This window comes from Sus scrofa, chromosome 13 (genome assembly GCF_054392235.1).
Source record: "Sus scrofa isolate SSC_HxYL_T2T_F1_AM1 chromosome 13, Sscrofa_HxYL_maternal_Yorkshire_Landrace_v2.0, whole genome shotgun sequence".
In the NCBI taxonomy this organism is placed as follows: Eukaryota; Metazoa; Chordata; class Mammalia; order Artiodactyla; family Suidae; genus Sus; species Sus scrofa.
The window spans coordinates 39,399,139-39,419,606 of record NC_139395.1 but is presented as its reverse complement, the minus strand read 5'-3'; the positions used below and the strand labels follow the sequence as shown (position 1 = coordinate 39,419,606).

The 20,468-nt window shown below is 40.5% G+C and overlaps 1 protein-coding gene and 1 long non-coding RNA gene across 10 annotated transcripts in view; one reads left to right on the top strand and one right to left on the bottom strand.

Moving 5' to 3' along the window:
- The window catches only part of LOC110256427 (uncharacterized), a 193,100-nt gene that overhangs the window by 6,724 nt on the left and 165,908 nt on the right, over nucleotides 1-20,468 (top strand). The gene's annotated exons all lie outside the window — the stretch shown is intronic.
- The window catches only part of ENTPD3 (ectonucleoside triphosphate diphosphohydrolase 3), a 35,361-nt gene continuing 33,379 nt past the window's right edge, over nucleotides 18,487-20,468 (bottom strand). For all 3 annotated transcript variants that reach the window (XM_003358380.5, XM_084987856.1, XM_005669376.4), the window contains one exon: nucleotides 18,487-20,267. In XM_003358380.5, coding sequence (XP_003358428.3) covers nucleotides 20,031-20,267 — 237 coding nt within the window. In that variant the 3' untranslated portion in view covers nucleotides 18,487-20,030. The remainder of the gene's footprint in view (nucleotides 20,268-20,468) is intronic.

The window sequence follows — 20,468 nt, the reverse complement described above, 5'->3', positions numbered from 1 at the left end:
CAAGTGGCCTTTTAAGTTTCCTTTACTTGATATTATTAGAACATGAAACTTTGCAGAGAAACTTTGCGTAGAAACTCAAGCACATTTTTTTTTAAAAGCGACAATATCTAATTTAGAATCATTAGTACAGTCAAAGAATCCTTTTTATAGAAGCTGAGGCAGGGGAGAGGGAGAAAAAGAAAGACCTTTTGAGAGGAGTGAAGAGAGAGGGAAAAGTAGATAGGCATACCCATCATGAGGAGTGAGCAAACACATTCATTCAATCACTGCTTCTGGTTCTCTGGCAGAAACACAGTCTGTTGAGTCCTCTCGGGGTTCGCATCTCCAACCCTCCTTCCCGTTCCTGTAGGATTGTATGATGTTGGTCAGATTACTTAATCTCTTAATCGCCTTTCCTCTGTGAAATGAGGTTTACAAGCTTTCTGTATTTCCCTAAACATTGTTGGAAGGGTGAATTGAGATAAGGGAAATGAAAGACAATTTGTAAGTCATAAAACTGTATCTCTGGCTAGCTACCCTGGTGCTGAGAAGTTTGTAATGACACCAGTACTTGTTAATTTTTTTAGCAAACTCTTATGTACACATAATGATCATAGTTTCCTTTGTGGATACAATGCATTTTTTATTAGTTTTTTTTGAAGTATAGTTGATTTGTAATATTGTGTTAGTTTCAGATGTATAGCAAAGTGGTTCACCTATATATATACATATATCCATTCTTTTTCAGATTCATTTCCAAATAGGTTATTATAGAATATTGGGTAGAGGAGTTCTCAGCGGAAACGAATCTGACTAATTTCCATGAGAACACATGTTTAATCCCTGGACCCACTCAGTGGGTTAAGGATCCAGCGTTGCCGTGAGCTGTGGTGTAGGTTGCATACGTGGCTTGGATCCTGAGTTGCTGTGGCTCTGGTGTAGGCGGGCGACTATAGCTCCAATTCAACACCTAGCCTGGGAACCTCAATATGCCGCAGATTTGGCCCATAAAAGACAAAAAAAAAAAAAAGAATATTGAGTAGAGTTCTCTGTGCTATATAGTAAGGCCTATGCCGATTATCTATTTTATCTATACTAGTGTGTATATGTTAATCCCAAACTCCTAATTTATCCCTCCCCCCGCCTTTCCCCTTTGGTAACCATAAGTTTGTTTTTGAGATCTGTGAGTCAGTTTCTATTTTGTATATATGTTCATTTGTATCATTTTTTTAGACCACATAAGTGATCTTGTATAATTTTTGTCTTTGTGACTTGCCTCACTTATTATAATAATCTCTAGGTCCATCCATGTTGCTGCAAGTGGCATTATTTCATTATTTTTTATGGTTGAGTAATATTCCATTGTATACATATACCATATCTTCTTTATCCATTCCTCTATTAATGGACATTTAGGTTGTTTTCATGTCTCGGCTATGTAAAGAGTGCTTCAGTGAACATTGGGGTGCATGCATCTTTTAGAATTATGGTTTTCACTGGAGATATGCCCAGGAATGGGATTGTTGGATCATATGGTAGTTCTGTATTTAGTTTTTTAAGGACCTCTATACTGTTCTCCATAGTGGTTGTAGCAATTTGCATTCCTACCTACAGTGTAGGGGTGTTCCCTTTTCTCCACACCCTCTCCAGCATTTATTGCTTATAGACTTTTTGATGATGGCCTTTTTGAATGGTGTGAGGTGGTTCCTCATTATAATATTGTTTGAGATCATTGTTGATTAATTTATTTAGCAAACTTTTATGTACATATAATTATCTTAGCTTTCGTTTGTTAGACAAATTTTGTGTGTGTGAGCACCAAACCCTATGCTAAGTAGGCCCTGTAAACAGCAAGACATGCCCTACCCTCAAAGAACCCTAGCCTGGGACAGCTCTTTGCTCTAGCCTGTGGCAGCTCAGTCCAGCAACTTGGGACAAATTCAGCTGATGAGACTGGGCCCTGTAGCCTAGCCTGGGGCAGCCTTTCCCTCTGGAGAGTTGGATCTAGTTTGCTCTCATCTCTGCTCTCCTTTTTTTTTTTTTTTTTTTTTTGGTCTTTTGTCTTTTTAGGGCCACACCCATGGCACATGGGGGTTCCCAGGCTAGGGGTCGAATCAGAGCTGTAGCTGCAGGCCTGCGCCACAGCCATAGCAATGCCAGATTGGAGCCGTGTCTGCAAACTACACCACACCTCACAGCAATGCTGGATCCTTAACCCATTGAGCGAGGCCAGGGATCAACCTGCAACCTTATGGTTCCTAGTCGGATTCGTTTCCACTGCACCACAATGGGAACTCCTCATCTCTGCTCTTTTGAGCCCAGAAAGGAGGGCTTTTTCTCAGTGTGGGCTGGCAGAACTCTGGCAGAGAGGGACAAGAGTGTCCTTTGTGATGGCTGTGTTGAGTTAGTTAGAATGAGTTTACCTCAGAAGGTTGAGTTTTCTGCTGAAAGAAAGGGTGGTAGAAATGTAAGGGGATTTGTGGGGATGAGTAGAGGGTTGGTTGTGATCCCAGAGCAAGGTTGATGCTCCTGCACAGTGGACAGAGTCATTTCTGAAAAACTAAAGGCACAGTCATGTGGGATGGCCTTTAGCTCCAGTGAGAATACTTATGACATCTTGACTGGTTCAATACTTCAGCACCTTAGAATTCTACTAACTACTGGTTCCTCTCGTTGATTCCTTGCAAGACAAAGACCCTATGAGGGGAAGATGACTCTAATGGGAAACCATATGTTATTGTCAAAAGACAGTTTTATCATGTTCCCAATGCTTAATGTCTCTGAATCTGGGAAAGTTACTTGCCTTCTCTAAACCTCAAAATAAGTAGAAAAATGTCAACTTTCAAGGGCTGTTAGGATGAAAATGAATAATCTGTATCAGGGATCAGCAAACTTTTCTTGTAAAGGGCAGATTAGTAAATATTTTAGACTTTGTGACCATAGAATCTCAGCCACAACTAGTCATCTCATTGGTTTTAGTTCAAAAACAGCCATAGATAACACTAATGAATGGGTGTGGCTCTGCTCCAATAAACTTTATTTATAAAAGCAGGCAGTGACTGGAACTGACCCATGGCCCATCTTTTGCCAACCCTTGATCTAGATGATAGATCTTAATCTATCTCTGTAATCCCCAGCTAGTCCCTGTAAAATGAATAATAATGTATTAAATATTTAGTGTGTTCCAGGTGGATGTTCTAAGAACTTTGCACGTTCTTGTCTTCAGGTTTAAAAAAAAAAAGGCAAGATTCTTACTGGGAGCTAGATAGGAGGATTAGCAGAGTTGTAGGAAGTCTTTCTTGATTTTGAGGTCCAAATGGGGACCTTGGAGGACTGGTTTTAGAATTTTTGTATTTTCACTCCTTTTCCCCATTCCTTTGTCTTTTCTGTACTTTCTGAGGGTTTGCCTCAATATCAACTTCCAATCCTATCAGTTTTCAATGTCTGCTATCAGGTTTTTAATTTTCAAGAGCTATTTCTTCTTCTTCTTTTCTTTTTTTCTTTTTAGGGCTGCACCTGTGGCAAATGGAAGTTCCCAAGCTAGGGGTCAAATCAGAGCTGCAGCTACTGACCTATGCCACATCTGCAGCAAAGCTGGATACAAGCCATGTCTGTGACCTACACCACAGCTCACAGCAATGCCAGATCCTTAACTCACTGAGCAAGGCCAGGGATCAAACCTGCATCCTGGAGTTCCCATCATGGCTCAGTGGTTAAGGAATCTGACTAGGAACCATAAGGTTGCAGGTTTGATCCCTGGCCTTGCTCGATGGTTAAGGATCCGGCGTTGACGTGAGCTGTGGTGTAGGTTGCAGACTCAGCTCGGATCCCATGTTGCTGTGGCTGTGGCGCAGGCCTGCAGCTACAGCTCTGATGAGACCCCTAGCCTGGGAATCTGCATATGCCACAGGTGCGGCCCTAGAAAAGACAAAAAGACACACACACACAAAGCCTGCATCCTCATGGATACTAGTCTGTAATCCACTGAGCCACAATGGGAACTCCAGGAGCTATTTCTTCAGAATCCCACCTACCTTAAAAAAAATTTGTCTTCGAAGTTCCTTTGTGGCATACTGGGTTAAGGATCCAGTATTGCCACAGCTGCATTGCAGGCTGCAACACCAGTGTCATTGGATCCCTGTCCCAGGAACTTCCACATGCTGCAGGTGAGGCCAAAAAATCCCCCCCTCAACCAAAACCAAAATCAAACCAAACCAAACCAAACCAAACCAAAATAGGAGTTCCTGTTGTGGCCCAGCAGAAATGAATCTGACTAGCATCCATGAGGTTCAATCCTTGGCCTCGCTCAGTGGGTTAAGGATCTGGCATTGCCGTGAGCTGTGGTGTAGGCCAGCGGCTACAACTCCAATTTGACTCCTAGCCTGAGAACCTCCATATGGCTCAGGTGTGGCCCTAAAACAAAAACAAAACAAAATTTTAAAAATTTATCTCTATTTCATAGAAGCAATAGTTTCTTTTATTTCTCTGAGGATATTAATCAAAGTTTCCTCTTTTGTTTAAAAATTTCTTTTCCATTAATAATTTCTCTTTATTCCAATTCACTTTTTCCTGTTAAAGTTTTGTTCTCTGTCCATATATTCCAGCTAATAGATGTCGATTGGCAGGCTATTAGATATATAAATCTGGAGTTAAGGGGAGAGTTCAGAGGATACAAATTTCTACCTCATATAGCTGTTATGAATACTAAATGATGTGGGAATCTTATATTTGAATTTTTTTCAATAGTAAATACTGCAGCACTGCCTGATCCATGGTTGCTCAATCCATGGATGGTGACCACAGCTATGGAAGGATCCTTGATATGGAGGGCCAACTCTAAGTTATACTCAGATTTTCCACTGCTTGGAGGGTCAGCACCTCTAACCCTAGTATTGTTTAAGGGTCAACTGTGCAATGTAAACACTACGTAAATAGTTGATAGCATGCGGCAAAATCAAGTTTTATTTTTGGAAATTTCTGAAATTTTGCTTTTTTCCAAATATTTTTGACCCAAGCAAGATTGGTTGAATCAGAAAGATGTGGTACCTGCAGATATGGAGGGCTGACTGTATATAGATTCTGAACCAGTGCTGTTCAGTAGAACTATAATGTAAACCACAAATGCAAGCCACATTTATAATAAAAATGTTACTTAATTGTGATTTTAAATTTTCTAGTAACTACGTTTATAACCGTGCTCTAACCAACTGAACTAATCAGCCACTGGTTAAATTTTCTAGTAGCTGTATTTGAAAAAGAGAAAAGAAATAGGTGTAATTAATTTTAATGATATATTTTACTTTATCAAATATATCCAAATATTGTTTAAATATATAACCAATATACAAGCTATTAATGACATTTAACTTTTTGGGGAAGGGTACTAAGTCTTCAAAATCCAGTGTATACTATACATTTATAGCACATTTCAGTTGGATTAGCTCAATAGCCACATGTGCTTATTGGCTTCCATATATGAAAATATAAATACGCTTACCAAACATGATTATTTTGAAGCAAATTCTAGACATTGTATCAGTGTACCCATAAATATTTCAGTATGTATCTCTCATAATAATGTTAATAATAATAACATTAAAAAAGAGAGATTTCCTTGGAATAAATTTCTAAAAATGAGATTGTTGGGTTGAAGGATATGCTCATTTAAAAATTTCCTTAAAGTTGACACCAATTTACACCCCCATCAGCAGTGCTTGATAGAGCCCACTTCACCCCACAGGGTATATTTTTATCGCTGACTGTGGTTCTGTAATCCAGAGCAAGGCAGTAAGACTTTTCCCCAGATGAGAGGTCAAGTTCTAAGATGATTCAGATTTAAGTTTTAGGCAAATGAAAACAAAGAAACAAAATTAGGGGCCTCTTGTAATATCACTTTTTTTCAAGGAAAGAAGGGCAAAGAACAAAAGGTAGAGAGGAGGTAAGAATAACGACAGACTCTGGGTATGGCTGCTAGAACAAAAACTTCTTAATTGCATTCCTTTCTGATGCTCCACTAAAAGTATAATGAGTCTCTGTTTAGATACTTGGCAATCCTTGTTTATTATCTCATATTTAAGTGGGGGTGGTGGTTGGTAGGATAAAAAGTTGATGTAAGTTCTGAGTTGTTGACCAAAGTTTCACTATTGGATGATCTGACTGGGGAACTCCAGACGTCAGCACATTTTGTCCTTATTCCTGGGCAGCTTGGGTTCCCTGCAGTAGAATACTCTTCCAAAGTCCCATCTGGTGGGCAGTGTGGATGGTATTGGAGCGCTGGAGGTCTAAACACGGAATATACCCTGGTTCTCTAAATCGTGCTGTTTTAGCTATGATACCTCCAACCTCAATTGTGACCTGTGCTTTCCATCCTCTGCCTGAGTTGGGGAGAGGCAGTTGTTCATTAGTGAAGAGTGAGAGAAGGGATTAGGGAGCTACTAATTCTTAAAGAGCTTGAAACTGGAGTTCCCGTCATGGCGCAGTGGTTAATGAATCCGACTAGGAACCATGAGGTTGCGGATTCGATTCCTGCCCTTGCTCAGTGGGTTGACGATCCGGCGTTGCAGTGAGCTGTGGTGGCATTGCAGTGAGCTGTGGTGTAGGTCGCAGATCCGAGCAACGCGGCTCGGATCCTGCGTTGCTCCGATTAGACCCTTGGCCTGGGAACCTCGATATGCCGTGGGAGCGGCTCAAGAAATGGCAAAAAGACTAAAAATAAATAAATAAATAGAGCTTTAAACTGTTTAAATCTTTAATCTTTTAATCATCTTTATTTTTACCAACTCAGATTCCAGCTGTACATGATACCACAAACCCCTGAGCTTTTTGAAGATGCTGCTGTTTAAATTTTGATTCTCAATTTCGTCGTTGATTTAGGATTAGTCTTTTTTGGTTTGCTAAGCTATTAACCCTACTTTATTAGATTTTTAGGTACCAAAATGTCATTGCTGTTTTCTTTTCTCTGGTGCTTCCAGGCTTGTGGATTTGTGCAGATACAAGCAGGCTTTTTTGAAAGCAGTCTGTATCCTAATTTCCTCCTTCCTCCTTTATTCTCTCCTTCTGCTGGATTCACTTCTCAGTTAATGGCAACCTCATATTCCATATTTGCCTTTTGCTAAGGCAAAAATTTTAGAGTAATCCTTTACTCCTTCTCTCTCTCACCCCACATAGTTACATCAGCAAATCTTGTTGGCCCTATTTTCAAATATTTGCAGGATCTGACCATGCTCAAAGCCTCCAACACTACTACCCTGGCCCATGCCACCAGCATCTTTTGTCTGGAAGATTCTAATAGCCTACCAATCGGTTTTCCTGCTTCTTCCCTTGCCCCCTTCACTTTATCTTTGTCCCTACAACTAGAGAGTAAACCCTTTAAACCAGAAACCAGATGTCCCTCCTTTGTTCAAATCCCCCTAATGGCTTTCTTTTGCACAGTCTACTTCCTGTTAACTTCCTGACCTCATTTCCTACATCTTCTAGTTGTTCTTTCAGCTCCAATCACTCTGGCCCCTTCTCTGTACTTTGAACATGCTACTGCCTTGGAGCCTTAGCATTTGCTGTTTCCTTTGTTTAGAAGATTCTTCCCACCAGACACTCAAATGGCTGACTCCTTCACTTTCTTCAAGTCTACTCAAATGTCACCTTATCAGAAAAGACTTTCCTGACCTATTTGTGTAAAGTAGCCCTATTCCTGATCCCATATGCCCTTTACTATGCTTTATTTTTCTCTGAATTAGTTGCAAACCCCTGTACATCATGTATTTAGTTGCTAAGTGTCTGTCTCCTCCACTAATGTCAGTTCCATGAAGGCAAGAATTTTGTTTTGTTTATTGGTGTAGCCACAGAACCTAGAATAAGATCTGACTCTGAAGACAATCAAAATATTACTTGAATGAATGAATGAATTGAATGACTATATTAAAAGAAGCTGGGAGTTCCCACTATGGTTCAGTGGGTTAAGAATCCATCTGAGGGGGATTTGGGTCACTGTGGAGGCATGGCTTCGATCTCTAGTCTGGGAACTTCCATATGCTGCAGGTGCAGCCATTAACACAAAAACGAAAAGAAACTGAGGTGTAGAGAACCTAAGAAGTTTAGGCCAGGGTCACTCAGCAATGACAGCAGAACTGGATTCAAGCCACCTTTGTGTAATGTCAGAGCCTGAGTTATTAATAATTTTGTTTAATATTTGGGAAAGGTTTTAATGAGGTGTGAAAGTGCTAATAGTATAATGCCATGAAAGAAATCATATAAAATTGTAATGCAAGCATGAGCTTAACTTTGTGAAAACGTGTAAAGAAAAAGATCCAAAAGTAAAATATAGAGCAGTGAATTTTCAAGTGCCTTTAAAGTATATTTTGAAACCCTTTTATTTTAGAAAATTGGGAAGTCCGCAATCAGACAGATACTATAGTGAACCTCCATGTACATCACCCCAGTCTCAAAAGCCCTCAAACCATGGGCCAAACCTGTACTTCTTCACTCTTCCTTCCATATTATTTTGAATCAATTCACAGATGTGATGGTTAACTTTTTATGTCAATTTGGCTAGGCCACAGTTCTCAGTTAGTCATTAAACTAATGTGATTAAAACCATAATCAGTTGTTTTTAAGTAAGGGAAATTATCCTAGGTAATCTAGGTGAGGCTGCCCTGTGGATTTCAGACTTGCCTCGCCAGCCCCCACAATTGTTTCTTGCAAAAACATTTTCTTAACACACATCTACTGGTTTCTATTTCTCAGGTCAAATCCTAGCTGCTATACTAGACTTACCATTTCATCTGAAATCGTTTAGCAAGTCATAATGGTAAGGATTCTCTCCAAAAAAAAACTCCTCAATACCATCTTACCTAAACAAAAATTAACAGCAGATCTTTGATATTATCAAATATTTAAATTTCCAATTGTCTCCTTATTTTATAATATTAAAATATTTTTTGGGAGTTCCCATTGTGGTGCAGTGGAAGTGAATCAGATTAGTATCCGTGAGGATGTGGGTTCAATCCCCAGCCTTGCTTAGTGGGCCAGGGATCCAGGATTGCTGTGAGCTGTGGTGTAGGTCACAGACGCAGCTTGGATCCCACGTGGCTGTGGTGTAGGCCGGCAGCTGTAGCTTCAATTCCACCCCCACCCTGGGGACTTCCATATGCTGTGGGTGTGGCTCTAAAAAGCAAAATAATAATAATAATAATTGGGGAATTTTCTGGTGGCCTAGTGGTTAGGACTCAGTGCTTTCACCACTTCAGCTTGGCCTGGGAACTGAGATCCCACATCAAAAAGCTGATGCAGGAGTTCCCATGCAGCTCAGCAGAAACCAATGGAGCTAGTATCCATCAGGATGCAGGTTTGATCCCTGGACTCACTCAGTGGGTCGGGGATCTGGCATTGCCCTGAGCTGTGGTGTAGGTTGCAGATGTGGCTTGATCCTGAGTTGCTGTGACTGTGGTGTAGGCCAGCAGCTGTAGCTTGGATTCAACCCCTAGCCTGGGAACCTCCATGTGCTGTGAGTTTGGTCCTAAAAAGCCAAAAATAAAAAAAAGCCACTGCATGCTGCAGCCTGTACACACACACACACACACACACACACACACACACACACACGTATCTATATATACATATGCTAATGATTTTTTCCCAGCATCGTTAATTAGGGAGAAAAAAAAAGTGCAAAGCCAGGAAAGATTTTCTCCATGGCTCCAGCAGGGGGCTTAATGTCTCATGTGTTTCAAGAGGAAAGTAACTTCTAATCTGTTTCTCAGCCCAGTGCTTACTCAGCACGTTTCATAAATGTGTGAGTGAATAAATAAATGAGGTGAAGAAAACCCTTTTTTTTTTTTTTTTTGCCTTTTTGCCTTTTTGCCTTTTCTAGGACCGCTCCCTCGTCATATGGAGGTTCCCAGAATGGAGGTCTAATTGGAGCTGTAGCTGCTGGCCTATGCCAGAGCCACAGCAACGCCAGATCCGAGCCGAATCTGTGACCTACACCACAGCTCACGGCAACGCCAGATCCTTAACCCACTGAGCAAGGCCAGGGATGGAACCCGCAACTCATGGTTCCTAGTCGGATTCGGTAACCACTGAGCCACGATGGGAACTCTGAAAATACTTTTTTTTTTACTCAGTGAATTTTATTATATATACAGTTGTACAACTGTCATCACAACCCAATTTTACAACATATCCATCCCAAACCCCCAGCCCATCCCTCCCCTCAGCCTGTCTCCTTTGGTAACCAAAAGTTTTTCAAAGTGTGTGAGTCAGTTTCTGTTCTACAAAGAAATTCATTTTATCCTTTTTTAAGATTCCATATATAAGTGATGGCATATGACATTAGTGTCTCACCATCTAACTTCACTTAGCATGGTAATTTCTGAGTCCATCCATGTTACTACAAATGCCATTATTTCATTCCTTTTTATGGCTGAGTAATATTCCATTGTGTATATGTACCACTCTTCTTTATCCTTTCCTGTGTTGATGGACATTTAGGTTGCTTCCATGTCTTGCTATTATATATAGTGCTGCAATGAACATTGGAGTACATGTATCTTTTTGAGTCATGATTTTCTCTGGATAAATGCCTGAGACTGGGGTTGCTGGATCAAATAGTAATTCTATTTTCAGTTTCTTGAGGAATTTCCATACTGTTTTCCACAGTGGTTGCACAAATTTACATTCCCACCAACAGTGTCATAGGGTTCTCTTTTCTCCACACCCTCTGCAGCATTTATTGTTTTTATACTTTTTGATGATGGCCATTCTGGTTGGTGTAAGGTGGTACATCACAGTAATTTTGATTTGCATTTCTCTAATAATTAGAGATGCTGAACATCTTTTCTTTTTTTTTTTTTGCCATCTGTAGTGTCTTCTTTGGAGAATTGTCTGCTTAGATCTTCTGCCCATTTTTTGATGGAGTTGCTTGTTTATTTGTTTTTGGTATTGAGATGTAGGAGGTGTTTATAAATTTTGGAGATTAATCCCTTATCAGTCACTTAATTTGCAAATATTTTTCCCATTCTGCGGGTTGTCTTTTTGTTTGGTTTAGGGTTTCCTTTGCTATGCAAAAACTTTTAAGTTTAATTAGGTCCCATTTGTTTGTTTTTGTTTTTACTATCATTGCTCTAGGAGATGGGTCTGAGAAGATATTGCTGAGAAGATATTGGTTTATGTCAGAGAGTGTTCTGCCTATGTTTTCCTCTAAGAATTTTATAGTATCTGGTCTTATATTTAGGTCTTTAATCCATTTTGAGTTTGTTTTTGTGTATGGTGTTAGGAAGTGTTCTAATTTCATTCTTTTACACGTAGCAGTCCAGTTTTCCCAGCACCACTTATTGAAGGGACTGGCTTTTCTCCATTGTATATTCTTGCCTCCTTTGTCATAGATTGGTTGACTATAGGTGTGTGGGTTTAATTCTGGGCTCTTTATCCTGTTGTACTGATCTCTGTTTCTGTTTTTGTGCCAGTACCATACTGTTTTTTGTTTTTTGTTTTTTTTTTTTTGCCTTTTTGCCTTTTTACCTTTTCTAGGGCCGCTCCTGCACCATATGGAGGTTCCCAGGCTAGGGGTTGAATCGGAGCTGTAGCCGCCAGCCTATGCTAGAGCCACAGCAGCGTGGGACCTGAGCTGCGTCTGTGACCTACACCACAACTCATGGCCATGCCAGATCCTTAACCCACTGAGAAAGGCCAGGGATCAAACCCACAACCTCATGGTTCCTAGTCAGATTCGGTAACCACTGAGCCATGACAAGAACTCCAGTACCATGCTGTTTCGATGATTGTAGCTTTGTAGTATAGTCTGAAGTCAGGCTACTTGATTCCTCCAGCTCTATTTTTTCTTTCTCAGGACAGCTTAAGCTATTCTGGGTCTTTTGTGCTTCCAAACAAACTTTACATATTTTCTTCAAGTTCTGTGAAAAATGTCCTTGGTAATTTGATAGGGATTGCATTGAATCTGCAGATCGCCTTGGGTAGCATAGTTATTTTGATAATATTGATTCTTCCAAACCTAGAGCATGGTATGTCTTTCCATCTGCTTTTGTCACCTTTGATTTCTTTCATCAGCTTTTAGGGTTTTCAGAGTACAGGTCTTTTGTCTCTTTAGGTAGGTTTATTCCTAAGTATTTTATTCTTTTTGATGTGATGGTAAATCAGATTGTTTCCCTAATTTCTTTTTCTGATCTTTGGTTATTAGCATATAGAAATGCAGTTGATTTCTTTTTTTCTTTTTTTTTAATTATAACAGTTATTGCTTAGATGGTTTGATGCAGAACAGCTTTTCTTCTCATTTTGAATTTGGAAGTACTATACAACTGAACACAAAGAGGAACAAAAGCACCAAAATGCAACTTGTGATTCTCTGTTCATGTAGCATAAACCAGTTTTGTACATAACATGTAGCAGCAGTTTTTAAGTTCCCTTTAGAAAAATATGAATTCTACACATTTATTATTGTTTCCTGTTTAATGCATTGGGCTGAAATCACCAGGATCAACTTCCTTCTGGAGGAAAGAGAGGAACAGAGGGTGGAAAGAATGGTGAAACTTTCTGACACCAGCACCCGACTGTCACATAGCTTCCTCCGGGGATGGTGGAAAAAACAGTCCTTTGGGTTTTTTGTTGTGTTTTCACAGCTGGGAATTTCATGTAGTGATTGCATTTCAGCATCATGTCCATAAATCAAAGAGAAAAAAACAAAAGAGAGAGACTTGCACCTCGAAAAACTTTTTGGAAGATCCACATATATATTTTTTTCTTTGTAAAAGCCCTGAGAGAAGGAGAAAGAGAATCAAACGAAATGTATGGAAACAAATTAGCTGGACATGCAGACTAAGCTATGATTCACCCAGAGTTTAAACAAATCACAAATTTCACAGTTTAATACTGGGGGAGGGGACAGAACAAAAAACATATGATACGCCTCTCGACCTCACTAATAAGATGTGGCAAGACCTTATCGACTACAAGGGTACAGATGATGGCTAAATAAAGCTTTAGGTCGATAGTGATTATTGCGAGAGGCGGCCCCGGCCACAGTGGTGGGGCCAGTTCCTGCTACATCTCACCCCAGCGTAGAGTTCATGGATTTTCCCCACAATGTTATGAGTTTTAGTGTGGAGAGCTGCAAAGAAGACCAAAAACACAAGAAACCCCAAATAATAATAACGAAAATAACAACAACAATCATCACAAAAAATTAAGGGAGGCATGAACTGGTTTTAGCTCAGCAGGCCATGCTTGGTATGAAGTGATGGGGTAGAGGGACCATTAGTTCAGATTCGTGTTCACTGAGAGTAAATGAAACCTTGTTTGGAAGCTGGTGCACGCATCCCTAACGCAGTGAAGAATCATATCTACCTTGGCCTGTTTCCTCTCATATGCAAAGACATCACTTTTTCATGATGTCAAGGACACACACCTTCCTTTGAAGTCAGGATTCTGGCCAACGGAGTTGGTGAGGAAGTGGAGAGAAAGGGAGCCCTCTTGCTGGGCACTCATGGGAGGACAGAGGAGGGGCGAGGGCTCTGGAGGCCTGAGGCATCGAGGCTCCCAGGGGTCCAAGAAATGTGGCTGATTTCTGTGTATTAATTTTCTATGCTGTGACTTTGCCAAATTCATTGGTGAGCTCTAACAGTTTTCTGGTAGAGTCTTTAGGATTCTCTAGGTACAATATCATGTCATCTGCAAATAGTGATAGTTTTACTTCTTCCTTTCCAGTTGGATTCCTTTTATTTCTTTTTCTTCTCTGATTGCCGTGGCTAGGCTTCCAAAACTATGTTGAATAGTAGTGGCAAGAGTGGACATCCTTGTCTTGTTCCTGATCTCAGCAGGAATTCTTTCAGCTTTTCATCATTGAAAATAATGTTCACTGTGGGTTTGTCATATATGGCCTTTATTATGTTGAGGTAGGTTCCCTCTCTGCCCTCTTTCTGAAGGGTTTTTATCAGAAATGGGTGTTGGATTTTGTCAGACTTTTTCTGCATCTATTGAGAGGATCATATGGTTTTTATTCTTCAGTTTGCTAATGTGGTGTATCACACTGATGGATTTGCGGATATTGAAGAACCCTTGCATCCCTGGGATAAATCCCACTTGATCATGATGTACAATCCTTTTAATGTATTGTTGGATTCAGTTTGCCAGTATTTTGTTGAGGATTTTCGCATCTGTGTTTATCAGTGATATTGGCCTGTAATTTTCTTTTTTTGTGGTATCTTTGTCTGGTTTTGGTGTCAGGGTGATGGTGGCCTCATAGATTGAGTTTGGGAGTGTTCCTTCCTCTGTGATTTTTTGGAATAGTTTCAGAAGGAGAGGTGTTAGCTCTTCTCCAAATGTTTGATGGAATTTGCCTGTGAAGCCATCTGGTCCTGGACTTTTGTTTGTTGCAAGTCTTTTAATCACAGTTTCAATTTCAGTACTTGTAATTGGTCCATTCATGGCTTCTATTTCGTCTTGGTTTAGTCTTGGAAGACTGTGCTTTTCTAAGAATTTGTCCATTTCTTCTAGGTTGTCTTTTTTTTTTTTTTTTGTCATTTTGCCATTTCTTGGGCCGCTCCCATGGCATATGGAGGTTCCCAGGCTAGGGGTTGAATTGGAGCTGTAGCCACCGGCCTATGCCAGAGCCACAGCAACACGGGATCCAAGCTCAGTCTGCAATCTACACTACAGCTCACGGCAATGCCGGATCCTTATAGGTTGTCTTTTTTATTGGCATATAGTTGCATGTAGTAGTATCTTATGACCCTTTGTATTTCTGTGATGTCCATTGTATATTCTCCTTTTTCATTTTTAATTTTTACTGGTTTGAGTTCTCTCTTTTCTTGATGAGTCTGGCTAAGGGTTTATCAATTTTGTTGATCTTTTGAAAGAACCAGCTTTTAGTTTCATTGATCTTTTCTGTGGTTTTCTTTGTTTCTATTTCATTTATTTCTGCTCTGATCTTTATGATTTCTTTCATCTGTTAACTTTGGGTTTTGTCTGTTCTTCTTTGTCTAGTTGCTTTAGGTATAAAATTAGGTTATTTGAGATTTGTCTTATTTCCTGCGGTAGGCTTATATTGCTATAAACTTCCTTCTTAGAACTGCTTTTGCTTCATCCCATAGGTTTGGGAGTGTTGTCTGTTTGTTGTCATGTGCTTCTAGGTATTTTTAAATTTCCTCTTTGATTTCTTCAGTGATCTATTGGTCGTTTAGTAGCATGTTGTTTAGTCTCCATGTGTTTGTGTTTTTTGTAGTTTTTTTCTTGTTGATTTCTGGTTGTATAGCGTCGTGGTCAGAAAAGGTGCTTGATATTACTTCAGTTTTCTTAAATTTACCAAGGCTTGATTTGTGGCTCAGTATGTGATCAATCCTAGAGAATGCTCCCTGTGCACTTGAGGAGAATGTATATTCTTCTGCTTTTAGATGGAATGTCCTATAAATATCTATTAAGTCCATCTGCTCTAATGCATCATTTAAGACTGTGTTTCCTTGTTGATTTTCTGTCTGGATGATCTGTCCATTGCTGTAAGTAAGTCTGTCCATTGCTGTAAATGGGGTGTTAAAGTCCCCCACTATTATTGTGTTATTGTCAATTTCCCTTTTAAGGTTGTTAGCAGTTGCCTTATGTATTGAGGTGATCCTCTGTTGGGGGCATATATATTTACAAATGTCCTATCTTCTTCTTGAATTGATCCTTTGATCAGTATGCAATGTCCTTTTATTTATTTATTTATTTGTTTTGTTTTGCTTTTTAGGGCTGCACCCATGGCATATGGAGGTTCCCTGGCTACCTGGCTAGTGGTTTAATCAGAGCTACAGCTGCCAGCCTACACTAAAGCCACAATAACATAGGATCTGAGCTGTGTCTGCAACCTACACCACAGCTCACAGCAACGCCAGCTCCTTAACCCACTGAATGATGCCAGGGATTGAACACACAATGTCATGGTTCCCAGTTGGATTCATTTCCACTGTGTCATGATGGGAACTCCTGTAATGTCCTTCTTTGTCTCTTATAATATTCCTTATTTTAAGGTCTATTTTGTCTGATATGAGTATTGCTACTTGAGGTTTCTTTTATTTATTTATTTTATTTTTTTTGCTTTTTAGGGCCCCACTTGAGGCACATGGAGATTCCAGGCTAGAGATTGAATTGTATCTACAGCTGCCAGCCTATGCCACAGCCACAACAATGCAGAATCTGAGCCACGTCTGTGACCTACACCACAGCTAACAGCAACACCAGATCCTTAACCCCCTGAGTGAGGCCAGGGATCGAAACTGCAACCTCATGGTTCCTAGTCATATTAATTTCCATTGCACCACAATGGGAACTCTGCTACTCCAGCTTTCTTTTGATTCCTGTTAGCATGGAATATTTTCTTCCATCCTCTCACTTTTGATTTGTATGTGTCCCTAGAAATGAATTGGGTCTGTTGAAGACCGGTCTTGTTTTTGTATCCATTCCACCAGTCTGTGTCTTTTGGTTGGGGCATTTAGTCCATTGACATTTAAGGTAATTATTGATATGTATGCTCTTATTGCCATTTTATTAATTGTTTTGGATTTATTTTTGTTGGTCTTTTTTCTTCCCTTTTCTTGTTGCCTTCTCTTGTGGTTTGATGACTATCTTCAGTGTTTGTTTGGATTGCTTTTTCTTATTTGTGTGTGTATCTACTATAGATTTTTGGTTTGCAGTTACCTTGAAGTTTTGATATAGGAGTCTGTATATATATACAAGATTGTTTTAAGTTGTTGGTCTCTTAATTGCAAGTGCATCTCCAGTATCCTGCATTTGTTCCCTCCTCTTCTCATGATTTCTGGTTTTGCTAGCTATGATTTCCTCCTTCATACTATATGTATGCCTTTACCAGTAAGCCTTGTCATTTGTAAAATTTTTTTTTTTTTTTTTTTTTGCTTTTTAAAGCCACACCACAGCACGTGGAGGTTCCCAGGCTAGGGGTCCAATCAGAGTTGCAGTCGCTGGCCTATACCACAGCCACAGCAATGCGGGATCCGAGCCACATCTACAATCTACACCACAGATCATGGCAATGCCGGACCCTTAATCCACTGAACAAGGCCAGGGATCGAACCTGCAACCTCATGGTTTCCAGTGAGGTTCATTTCCACTGCGCCACAATGGGAGCTCCCATTTGTAACATTTTTGTTTCCAGTTATGGCCTTTTCTTTTCCACCTAGAGAATTTCCTTTAGTATTTGTTGTAAAAGTGGTTTAGTGGTGCTGAATTCTCTTAGCTTTTGCTTGTCTTTAAAGCTTTTGATTTCTCCTTCATATCTTGCTGGATAGAGTAATCTTGGTTGGAGGTTTTTTCCTTTCATCACTTTAGGTATATCATGGTAGACTCTTCTGGCCTGCAGTTTCTGCTGAAAAATCAGCTGATAACCTTATGGGGGTTCCCTTGTACGTTATTTGTTTCTTTTCCCTAGCTGCTTTTAATATTTTCTCTTTGTCTTTAATCTTGGTCACTTTGATTAATATGTGTCTTGGGGTGTTCCTCCTTGGGTTTAATTTTATGTGGTACTCGTTGTGCTTCCTGGATTTGAGTGAGTGATTCCTTTCTCATGTTAGGGAAGTTTTCGTCTATCATCTCTTCAAATATTTTCTCCCATCCTTTTTCTCTCTCTTCTCCTTCTGGCACCCGTATAATACAGATGTTGGTATGTTTTATGTTTTCCCAGAGTTCTCTTAGACTGTCATTTCTTTTCAATCTTTTTTGTCTTTTCTGTTCCACATCAGTGATTTCCACTAGTCTGTCTTCCACTTCACTAATTCATTCTTCTGCCTCCTGTATTCTGCTGTTGGTTTCTTCTAGTGATTTTTTTTTTTTTTTGATTTTTAGTGCTGCACCCAAAGCATATGGAAGTTTCCAGCCTAGGAGTTGAATTGGAGCTACAGCTGCTGGCCTACACCACAGCCACAGCCACAGCCACACAGGATCTGAGCTGTGTCTGTGACCTTTACCATAGCTCATGGCAATACTAGATCCCCAACTCACTGAGCTAGGCCAGGGATTGAACCTGCATCCTCATGGCTACTAGTTGGATTTGTTTCTTGGCACCACAATGAGAACTCCACCTTCCAGTGAATTTTTTATTTCAGTTATTTTATTTTTGCATATCTTCTTCCTTAATCTTTAAACCTTCTATTTCTTTGCTCACTGTTTCTTATAATTTAAAAATCTTTGCCTCCAGTTTATTTCAAAGATCTTGAATCATCTTTACTATAATTAGTTTAAAGTCTTTTTCATGGAGGTTGGTAATATCCATATCAGTTAGCTCTTTTGGGTTTTTTTTTCTTGTTCTTTTATCTGAGTCATAATTCTCTGCCTTTACATTTTGTATAGATTTTTGGTGTGGTCTCCTCTCTGCAGACAGTAGGGTTATAACCTCTGTTGCTTCTGATATCTGCACCCCTTATGGCTGAAGTTGGTATGGGGGCTTGCTACAGGCTTCCAGGTCCTTAGGAGAAAGAGTATCATATGCAAGGTAACAAACACATACACTGAAAGTCACAATAAAATAAGACTCCTTTATTCCATATTCAGCAAACAAACTATAATCTGAAAGAATGCTGATTTTTAATTTGTAACCATTGGACTTGCTGGAGTTCTTTCCCATTCCACTTTGGAGTTAAATGTCCCTGCAGCTTCCTTTTCTTTCCTTTAAGTCAAAAACTGTGACTTTTATGAAAAGGCCTACTATCTAGGAAAGTAATCAATAAACAAATTTTAGAATAGTATGTCTTGTGACCGCATTAGGTATACCTGTGGGAATGGCAGCTGAAATATACACAAGGTGATAATGATGGAAAGACAGCTCTAAGCAAAAGCCTAGCAAAGGCAGAATGATCTGGAATGTGAATCCTTGTTAGGAGTAAGCAACTTACAGAGGGACATAGCAATGGGAAGGGGAGGTGAGAATGATACATAGGTGGCAATCTAACGACCATGGGTGGAGTGGGAATCCCACTTCAGGAATGGCCTACAGTTTTCTTGCAGGCATTCTAAGGTTCTGCCTACATGAGAGGAACTTGGCTGTGGCCACTGTCCTCAGGGTAAAAGGCTCCCCCTCATCCCTAGATAGGAAATTCTACCAATCTGAGGGAGCTCAATGTTTTTGGAGTTGTTAAGGAAAGTCTAATTAAGGACCAAAGAGAGGAAGCCATAAAATGATATATCTGAGGAGTTCCCTGGTGGCCTAATGGTTAGGGATCTGGCATTATCACGGTTGTGGCTTAGGTCACTGCTGTGGTGTGGGTTTAGTCCCTTGCCTGGGAACTTCTGAATGCCATGGGTGCAGCCAAAGAGACAGACTTCTGATTAGGCCAGATGCTTACTAGACACTTGCCAGCTTCTAAACCTGTTGGGAGGAATATGGCATTTCTAAAGGAGGGAAAATGTAAACTGAGCCCTTAGGTCAATTCTTCAATATTAAACAGTCATATTCTTTTCTTCCTTTTTCTTTCTTTTTTTTTTTTTTTTTTTTTTTTTTTTTGTCTTTTTGCCTTTTCTAGGGCCACTCCTGAGGCACATGGAGGTTCCCAGGCTAGGGGTCTAATCAGAGCTGTAGCTGCCGGCCTATGCCAGAGCCACAACAACTTGGGATCTGAGCCGCATCTGCGACCTATACCACAGCTCACAGCAATGCTGGATCCTTAACCCACTGAGCAAGGCCAGGGATGGAACCTGCAACCTCACGGTTTCTAGTCGGATTTGTTAACCACTGAGCCACAACAGGGACTCCGTAAATAGTCATATTCTTAACTCTTCCTCTGGGACACTTGGAATAAGGAGGCTGACTTTGATGGCCTGTCTTGTCTCTGTTCCCCAGTAGGTCAACTAGTGGGTGATGGGATGTCTGGTGGAGCAATGTGCACAGAAAGCCTGAGGTACTCCCCAAGAGGTGCTTTGGCATAAATCAGCATCTGAGAGTCACATGACCTATGTATTTAACTTCAGCTGTGTTTCCTGAAGGTAGGCATTTTGCTTGCATTGCTTTTTTCCCCCCAGGCCTTCTGGGCAACCCTCAGGCTCCAGGACATGCTTTGTGAGGCTCACTCAGAATCCACCGCATGGTCCAAGGTATGCTGCAAGTGCCTCTGATTCCTGGACAACACACACAGGTACACAAAGTATGTCAGACACAGCAAGGCCACTGCTGCAAAGAAGGCAAGGATGCCCATAAAGGCAGATGGTTTGATGGGCAGGCGGATCAGGGGGCTTTCAGCTGGGATCTGGTTGGTCAGGCTGAGCATGTAGCCGAGAGACCAGGCTATGCTGCTGTTCCCCACCTGTGGAATAGAGGAGACAGCTCAGTTCTCATGGTCATTTGAGGCACAGTTTTACATCTCCAGGGCTCACCACAGCCACCTTCTTGCAACACCCCCAAGAAACTGTGGCCTAAGGACGTCAAAGGACTTGCCTAAGTTCAGACACTGCAGAGACTGAGTTAGAACCCAAGTCACTGTGACCACAAAAGCTTGAGGGCCCAA